The sequence below is a fragment of the Typha angustifolia genome, chromosome 12 (genome assembly GCF_048772165.1).
Source record: "Typha angustifolia cultivar Huaian chromosome 12, ASM4877216v1, whole genome shotgun sequence".
Taxonomy (NCBI): domain Eukaryota; kingdom Viridiplantae; phylum Streptophyta; class Magnoliopsida; order Poales; family Typhaceae; genus Typha; species Typha angustifolia.
In genome coordinates, this window is record NC_133250.1 from 8,205,475 (window position 1) to 8,215,478 (window position 10,004).

Below are 10,004 nucleotides of genomic sequence, written 5' to 3' on the forward strand. Positions count from 1 at the left end.
TAGGCAGCCTGCGGACAAATGCTGCGGTTAGTATAGAACGCTTGTTGACACTGCTATCTATGATTACAAATATAAAATACAAAGGCTACTTAAAAAAGGAATAGGCAGGCAAAGGTAATCCAAAGTTAACACATACCAGAAGTATAAATTACTGCTATCTGATTGAAATAATAAGCAGAAAGGTTTGGAAGGATCTCAGCAGTTTCATCAGCATAAATAACCAACGCAAGATATTTTCTCAAACTAAAATAAAATTAAAATCTACTGTAAGCAGTCAGAAAATAAAGCCTTACTGTGTGGCAACTATAAACTCATAAAAACATGATCCTTTTTGGGTCCTGAGGGCATTTTATTACTCTGGCGGGACAATCCAAGTTTGCCGCACTTATTTTACATCTGCTTTACAAAATAGATACAGAAAATGTACTCATCTCTCAACAACAATAGATATGGTCGCCTAATTAGTTTGGCGAAAGTAAATTCACTCAAACCTGGAACTCACCAAAAGATCTTTATGCCTTCCGTGGAACATCCACCATAGGGATCTTCAAAGAGCTAAGCTAACAGAAGCTCCCACAAAAAATGATGGAAAAGCAGGGATGCCAAAATTTCCATTCTGGAACTTCTTTTTGAATGGATGAATATGATATAAGTTAATGCTAATCAGAGTGATTTTCTGGAGAATACATGTGTGGCGCCACATGTGATGGGGAAGACTCTGTAGAACTCCCATGCTCAGTGTTATCCATGTCTTGCAGGCCATTACTTGCCTCAGATTTCACAGGCAGTTCAGGCAACCTTGCTGTCTTGGATTGGAATATTTCCGATGAAGCTAACATAACTTGAGAAGTGCTTTGGGCCGATGGATCTGGAATAAGTAATTGAGGCAGACTATAGTTGTAATATCCCACAAATGGATGATCGAACTTGCAATCTGGCCCATAGTTGCAGCTCCCATACATATTGTAGAAGGTGCAAACAGGCTGACCCTTTTAACCAATAAAGAGAAACAAAGTTAGATACTTATAAATACATATTGTAAAAAGCATTAAATTTGTGGGAATAGGATTAAAAAAAAAGCAATAAGAATGAAAATTACAGGCCGAATAGGAAGCCCATGGGTCCCAATGGTGCTCATGGCTACTTGATTCCTCTCTTTTGGGTGATGGTACTTGCAGGAAGTTCCATATTTGCAGCTCCCAGTTTGCAGGTAATACTGGCATTTTGGTTGATCAGGTCTCTCAGGAAGTTTTGATAAGTTGCTTGAACCAGACTGTAGAAGATTCATGGTGCTGGAAATCTGATTTGGTCCAAGCACATCAGCTGAGGGAATATGGCTTATGTCGCCCTGTTATTGTAAAAAGCATGACCAAAATCAAACAAAATGCAAGTATGTGGCCACAAAAATACTACTGTAGTACGTGAAAACAGCACTATGTATCATCAAATGTCAAGGCTCACATATACGGGTATTTATCATGGACAATGTTGTGTCACTTTCAACACACTAGCTTAACAGAGCCTCTCTACCCGGTGGTGTTTGCTGGATGAGTTGCAACACAATTGTAAAGGGATTTAGCTGCAGATGTACTAGGTTGACCACCATAAACATTTTTAATCAGAACCAGAAAGAATCCAGACAGCAAATTTGTCTTATTTATATTCTATTTCTTGGTCTAAATTTGCATCTTCTCTGTTGTGTCTTTTGAACTTAAAATGTGTCCAAGTCGAAACTATCATCTTCATGGACATTTTCATGGACACTTTGGCTTATGTAAAACTAAACCAGCAATTAGACAAGATTTGTCACCAGTTGAAATTGTTTGATAAGAATAACAAAGTAGCATATGGACAAGGGGGAAAAGTTAAAGATCTCTGAATTGTTTTATAAAAAAAACCAACTTCCTGAAGAAAGTTGATATTTATGTATTAATATTAGGTCACACTATTGTGGAAATGTGTTGTATCCTCTGGGCTAATGATTGGTAGATTGCACTCTTGAACTAAACTTTTTATTTGTCCATTCAGAGAATCTAGACAAAAAATGCAACATAAGTTGATTTTAATAAGAATAGAATAGGTAAATTCACCTAATAAGCCACTAATTCCACAACCTTTCACATAAACAAGCAACCAATAGTTGTTGATTGGCAACAGCTAATGAGAGCAGAAATCCAGGTACAATCAGAAAGAGTTGATGCAGATCAAGTAGATATAATTTTCTTATAGACAATTTATACATACATATCTACATGCGCGTGCACACACACGCAGATATACACACAAGTGCAATAAATTAAAGTGTCAATATCAAATGCTATTGTTTCATGCAGTAATGTGAAGATGAGAAGGTTCATCCATTGGTGCAAAAATGAAATAACTGTCATCGCACATTTTTTTAACCAAGTAATATTTTTCAGAATAAGTATCCATGTAACAGCAATATTTACTATGTCATGCTAACTATGCGTATCCTCATGAAAAGAATAAGAACTTGCAGAAGTACTTAATCATTCGAAGCCATTTCAGATTCCAATTTGAGAAAAGCTGCTAACCATGTATGTGCTCCAAGTCTGTTGCATTGGTATAGTACCCTGGGTGGTTGGAAAAAGGTAAGGCATGTAAGCTGGAAAATCTTGCATTTGTGGACTAGACATGTAGGGAATTCTGGACCATGTTGGAAGTCCACTAAAAGGTAGACCAGATGGAGGCACCATAGAAGAGCCAGCATATCCGTAAGATGAAGCCCCTGGTACGGGAAACATAGCTCCAGAATTGTTTGGCTGGGGATGATTAAACTTGCAGGAAACTCCAAATTTACAAGACCCAGTCCTCATGTAGTAGGGGCATGATTTTTCATCCTGCAATACGAGAAAAATAATGCATATAACATGTTCTGTAATTTGGTTCACTGTAAGGTAGAAACTAATGGGTAACATCTACGGAAAAACTTCTCAGCATGGAATAGATAGCATTTTGGAGACATTAAAACTATATATCGAGAAATGAACAGGAAACAAATACCTTTCGCATTGGCAGACCAAGAAAATTTAGTTGAAAAGGTTGAGCACCTTGTTTGTCTCGTGGATGATGGTACTTACATGTTAATCCAAATTTGCAAGTTCCTGTCTTCAGGAAAAACTGCAAGAGCAATACAAAGCAAGCAAAATGAAGATCCTTTAACTACAGAGGGCCATCAGAAGAAATATTGAAGCTTATCCTATAACCTAGAGTCCTTTTAGGCCTATATATACAATCATATATTGCCATTAGACAGACAATTCAGTATGATCAATTTGATACATGACTTCTAGCATCAACGTGGAATTAATCTTCTATATTAGGTGATGTGTGCTACTCTCTGCAACTATAAATGCTGTCTTGTCTCATCCCCTTGTCAGATGACTCTATTGATTTACTAGATACTCTCTTGGACTGGCTATTTGATTCTCATCTTTGCCTCATCATTATAGAAATGAGTAAAGGATTAAAATTCTTAATGAGAAAAGCTTTTAAGGACTGCACTTAGACAAATTACCTTGGAGTGGACCTCTCTTAATTATCTCTCTTTGTGGTCTATACAATTGTGGAGTAAATTTATATGACACTTTGCTCTTGATCAGTCATTTAAACCCTATAAAAGTGTCTTCTATGAATCACAGTAGTCTTATCATATTCTTCTTATACCAATATGATGTAAGAGAATCTACAGTGGCTACTATGAACCACTGATGCAAGTGACCACCTGTAAGAGAATTGTAGAGGGAAGAGATACTTGCCACTTCTTTAGTTCATCACTTAGTTCATTGTTTATCAACTTTAACACAACAAAACTTAGTTTATCATGTTACATATCTGTTTATTTGAGCTTAACCATCACTATAATTAGAACGCTGAACATTTAAAAATAAATAGTAATACTGCCTCATATACATGAAACAGTATATGTACTTGTAGCTCCACCAATAAAACACTATCATAGTGAGTCTAAACATTACTGAACATTCAAAACCAGACAAAATTGGAAACTATTCATCTGAACACCACACTATTGAATTGGAAAAGATCTACTACATAAGATATCAAGTGAAGACACAGAACCTGGCAATCAGGCTGACCTTCTCGCTGTGGGAGCTCGCCTGCACACTGAGTTTCCTACATCAATCAATCCCAACAAATACACATTTCACAACCATCCTTACCGAGAAAAAGAAAGAGCAAACAATTCAGCAGCAATCAAAGCAAAATTGCAAAACTTCGCCGCTACAAGGACATCATCTCTCTTCTCACCTGCCCAGTGTTTGTAGGATGATTATAGCGGCAATTGCTCCCGTATCCACAAATCCCTGTTCGCAAGAAGAAATGGCAATTTGGCTCACCGGGCCGATTCGGATACGGATGCAAGGTTCCATTAGGTTCCTCCTCACCATCTTCCATTTTTAACTGCGACATCTTCTCTGCAATCCAAGATCATAAAGATGAAAATAAAAATAAAATTAACTCCTTTATAACCCCCTTCGTCCTTAAGATTATCTTCCTGTTCCGGGAGAAGACAATCGATCTAATTTGAAGTAAATCGATAAAAATATTAAAGACTACCTTCAAGATTCTTCTTCGGAGACACATTCGACGAATTCGGGGCCGCATTGATCCGTATCCGGCCGTTATCTTGCATCGGTGAGGCGAAACCAAAGCAAAACCCTACAAATCTCCGATCCCAAGAGCTACCTCGCGATATGGTGGCTAATTTATCCAAATCAGGCGTGCTTGCGCATTCGGAGATCGATCGAATTCGATTCCTCGACAAGCTTTTCGATCGATCTAGTGATCGATCACTCTTTTCTGACGTATTCCGTTCTTTTCTCTACTGCTCTTTTGGTCCAAAAAGGGCTTTATTCCCTTCTGTCTCTTTCTAATTTTCTCCGGAAGAGAAATTTACTTGTTAAAAAAATTAACAGAAATGACAAATAATACCCTAAATTTTGACTGTATTACAAATAAATTCCCATCTTCTATTTGCTAAAACATAAAATTATATATAAATATAATTTAGACCGACTACCATATCAATTTAATTATAAAACCAAATTAAACCTCTGAAATATTAAAAATATATTCAAACCCCAAATCCCACGAGATTGATGGTCTTAAAATTACTGCTATTTAATTTCAAATATTATATTAAAAAATAAAATAAAATATCTAAATATTTAAATTATTTTACCTTCTATGCTATTCCCTTATTACGTTCTTGTTGATTTAAACAGGTTTTTTTTTTTTTTGAGGGGGTAAGTAGAAGGCTTTATATGATGTATAGTAAAAAAATAGGGTGTTAATTTGTAATATTCTGAAGAATTAAATTGGATACGAATGGTTTACCTATTGGCAAATAAATATTTGTGAGGGGCTGAAACAGAAAAGAGGGGAGCTGTGTGGGGCCGTGGTCGCGCGCGAAAGATGTCTAATTGCGTTGCGCGTGGCCCGCGTCGGTGTGATCGGCTGTTAGTGTCACACAGCAAATATTCTGCTCTCATGATTTGGCGGAACGCAGATGGTCGCACGTCATACGAATGAATGTTCGCTGTTCAAAGTTTGCCGTACTAGTCGGTGCAGCACGTGGGATCTTGCTGGGGTCCACTTTGCTGAGTGCTGACCACAACCAGGATTCTGATCATTTTTGTTAACAAAATTAAATACCATTCATAAAGAGCACCCTGTACTTCTGTTTATTACACACTCGTCCCTCTGTCTTTAGCTTTCTGTTTTATTTATAAATAACAGCTAAATATTATAATACCCAGTTCTAAAATATAAATAATATCAGTTAAACTTATATTATATATCACAGGTTAATTTAATTTTTTATATTTATTATATCAACCTACTTTGTATAAATCAGAAGTATTCAAAATAATTTCATAAAAAGTAAAATATTTTTTTTATTTTTTTCTTTAACTTTATATCACATCAAAAAAATTATTATAACTTTATTCTAAGATATAAATGAACATGAGAATAATTCTTTCTGAAATAAAGACCTATTTTGGAAACAACAAATAAAAATATGTATTCTAAAGTAAACTTGACCTACATTTATTAAAAATACAGCACATCTTTTTTTTCTTTATCACTATCACATCTTACCCTACACATATATTCTAAGCCCCTATTTATTTATGGAATAGGAATGAACTTTTTTAGAATAAGTTTTCTTATTATGGTATAGTAGCCGAACAACTTACCTTATTTTAGTATACTAAATTAACATTCACTCTCATCTTTTTTTCATACAAATTTCAAAAACTATTTATTAATAACTCAAAATTACCGCTTTATCCTTTGAGATGACAATATATAATTACTAGTCATACAGCTACAGATGATATCTCCTCTCTCTCACATCTCCAAAAGCAACCTCATATACTTGCAAGGTAATCGACACCCTCAAGCAATTTGGTGTGCTCCTCTAGGCCCTTTAGCAATCAGCTGTCAACCGTGATGTCTTCATGGTCACTAAGACCACCTACAACGAGATTATCAGCTCCCTCTCCTTTATTGTCTACAAAAAGCTCCCGTTCAACCTTCTCCGCTCGCTCAACCTTACCTCCAACCTCTACAATGTGCTCATCTCCGGCCTCTGATTAGATCTCTCATTCCTCAACCCCAAAGTCTCTGCCATATTGACCTCCTCTTCCTTATCCCTTTGCCTCATCGTGACGATCTCGTCCTCCTCTGCCATGTCTCCCCGCCCTTCCTCATGTGCATCTCCCAACAGTGGGGCAACATCTCTATCCTCATAATTTGACGCCATCACTAAGTCTTCCTTCGACACCGTCGCCCTCCTCTTTCAAGAATCTAGAGGTCGGTTTGGATCTGGCCTATTAGGATGTCCATTAAAAAGTCTGTAGTAGAAAGACCATACTATTTACTATTTACTATTTAACATATAGTCAAAGGTGCTTTCGTCATTGGTTTTAAAATATCACCAATTTTCAATACGATTTTATTATGTTAATATCAACTTTAAATTATATTAAATATAATTATTACACGTTATACTAGTTTTGAACTATACATTAGAATACCTTATACTACTATTAACTCTCTTCTTCTAGTATTAAAAATTAAAATACTTATATCTATTCCACTCTTATTCTACAAGTTAACGGGTGCTAAATGTGCTTTAATCTAACATCAGCTATAAGAGAACATTCCAATATTTAAAATTAAAAAATTTAAAAAAAATCTAAATTATTCTCTATTTGACTTTAAAATCTAATTTTCTTTTATTTTTTTAAGTTTAAAAGAAACTATTAAAAAGGTATTAAGATTATTTTATATCTATAGTTAATTTAATTTATTTACATGGTAACTGTCTATTAAGAAAAATTATCTTTAAGATATTAAAAATAAAAGCTGTTCTATATATATATATATATATGACTAATTGGGTCATGAGCATTTGATGCCATTAGAAAAAAAAATGTGGGTCAAGTCAAAGTTCCTAATGGCTTATAGTTAATGGTCGTTGGTCAAACAAAAAGAAATAAATTAGGAAGGCAAGATGTAAATATTATATTTGTGAGAGGACTGGAGCTAATAAAAGATACTCAGTTGGGTGAATTCAGACATCCTATCATGGAAATGTGACAATTGAAAAGCCAACTAAGTTCACACCACAAACATTCTGAGAGACTTTTTGTCAAACTTTTAAAAAGAAAGACTTTATTTATTTTGTATTTATTGTATGATCTTAATACCCTTTGAATAATTTTCTTTAGGTTAAGTAAGAATAGAGAACGAAAATTTTAAGTCAAATATTCATACAGTATAATATGAATGAAAACAAAAGCAAATAGTAAGATATTTTTAATAATATCTTAATATTCTAATTGTAAATAGGTTCCATTGAATTCAAACTCTAATTGTTTCTATTCTAATATCGCATTAACTCACTAACTTTTCTTAAAGCATAAGTTGAAAGATAATAATGATTTTTAACCCTTTAAATTTGATAAGGGTGGTTTTATCCCATATTCTAACAACATCGACTATGGTAAATAGTAGGGTCTTTTTTACATGTACTCCCTTTTATTAAATAATTTTAATATATTATACATAGTTATCAAAGACCATATTCTTTTCTTTTCCATTTTTATTAAATAATTTTAATATATTTTACATAGTTATCAAAGAGCTATAGTCTATGAGTACACGACATTATCAATACTTTGTTATTGGATTATGCTATATATTCATTGTGGCATCTTTCAACCTTGTTCTCCAAATAATATATTAACTTTTTTATTGGAAAGAATTAAGTTAGTGAGTTGACTCAATGCGAATTGTTTAGATATGTATGCAGTATGCATAGCTAGGTCTTTATTCTTTTTACACTGTTGGTCAACATCACGTCCAACACTTGCTTCAAAGTATACAGGACTGAAAAGAGAACGAGTGACTGAAATATAGAAAAGTGGAAGGAAAAGAGAGAACATGAACCAAGAAAAAGTGAAAGCTAACACTTCTTTTTTGGTTCTTCCATTTTAACATCTTTAAAGTGGGTCAAAGCTCAAGGGCATAGAAAAAGAACAAAGGAGCCAAGGTACATAGGTCATTGTTGAGCTTGAGATGATAAGGGGTTTCAAATAAATTCCATGTTCCTAGTAACTTTGGAGAATAAGAGTTAGACTACTTTCAAAGTGAGAGTTGGAGCATAAAAGAAGAATATTGCTGTCTGAGATAATTACTAATTCAATTCGTATAAGTGGTTGATTGGATGAGTAATTTAGCCAGGGATATCTAAGTACACAAATTATTGCTCACTGGTGGACATATACAACAATAATATTTTGGAAGTGTATTTAAAAATGAACAACATGTCAACCCCTGGTGCCATTAGAATTAATCCTTTGGGAGAAAAGGTGGCGATAGGCATTGCGAAGTACTCGGGTGGCATGTGAAAAGTTTTAAGTATATATAAAACAATACTCTCATCCTACAAGGATATATTCAGAGTACTAGAAATACTTGACTGACAGTTAGAATTCGAGGTAGTTGGATCGTCATCCATGGTAGTCACCACTAGATTTGCTGAAATGGCCCACTTCTAGTGGTGGCTTGCAGCCTTCCAGGTTTATCTGAAGAAGGCCTGGAGGAAATATAATTTATCTACTCAAGAAGTCATCCATGGTGGCCACCATTAGTTGAATTTGTAAGGGAAAAAGGTAGCAATACAAATGGTTGCTTTTAAAGACTCTCGTGAATCGAGTTTGAACTGTGAATATACTTCTCCAACATAAATTTTTAGATAGTCTACTATTTATATTGGGATATTATTTTTCTATGATTGTACGCCCTCACGGGTTTAATAACTGGGCTAATTGTCTCATGAAATAAGTTATTAATGAATTCAAAGTTTGACCAAATATCGACCCAGCGCTTAAAAATAGAAGCTAATTACTGAGCAACAATGATAACTAACCTACACAGTATAATAATAATAATAATAAAGAAAAAAATCTGATGCCCATAGGCTTCTACTCTAAAATTAATCCTGGAATTACAACTGTCTCTTACAGTTGGATATGGCGGGAGATGGAAAGGATGAGAGAGAGAGAGAGAGAGAGAGAGAGTGGCGAAGGCATTGATGATGGAAAGGGTGAGTGGTAAATCTGGTGAGGCGGCTTTACAGCTTGCAGAGGCAGTCGCTTTAGTTGGCCTTCTTTTACAGGATATATGTATAGAGAGAGAGAGAGAGACAGAGAGGGAGAGGAAAGAAAGTTAGCCTTTTCCCATTAATGAGCTCAAGCAAGCATTAAATACAATAAAAAGGAGAGAGAGGAGGACGAGTGGGTCAGGTAAAGAGTTTAATGGGAGGGACCAAGTTGCACCCCCAACAGGCCACCACCGCATCAAAAAACTTGGACCCAGTCCACCTCCCCACCTGCACCTCCTCTCATCCACCTCTTTCCCATCTTAACGTTAAGATTAGTCCCAAACCT

General features: G+C 35.1%; 1 protein-coding gene across 2 annotated transcripts; it reads right to left on the reverse strand.

The window, feature by feature from the left end:
• Positions 1–299: 299 nt before the first annotated feature.
• Positions 300–4,895, reverse strand: LOC140772608 (zinc finger CCCH domain-containing protein 3-like). 2 transcript variants are annotated; one of them, XM_073114756.1, is made up of 7 exons: positions 4,600–4,895; positions 4,291–4,457; positions 4,102–4,155; positions 3,025–3,141; positions 2,556–2,861; positions 1,100–1,348; positions 300–983 (listed from the first exon to the last, which is right to left on the reverse strand). In XM_073114756.1, exons 1-7 carry the CDS (start codon positions 4,673–4,675, stop codon positions 660–662), a joined length of 1,293 nt encoding a protein of 430 aa, XP_072970857.1. In that variant the 5' UTR covers positions 4,676–4,895; the 3' UTR covers positions 300–659. The 2 variants fall into 2 exon arrangements, with proteins under 2 accessions (XP_072970857.1, XP_072970856.1); XM_073114755.1 differs by having other exon boundaries at positions 301–989; positions 4,600–4,893.
• Between the last annotated feature and the right edge of the window lie 5,109 nt (positions 4,896–10,004).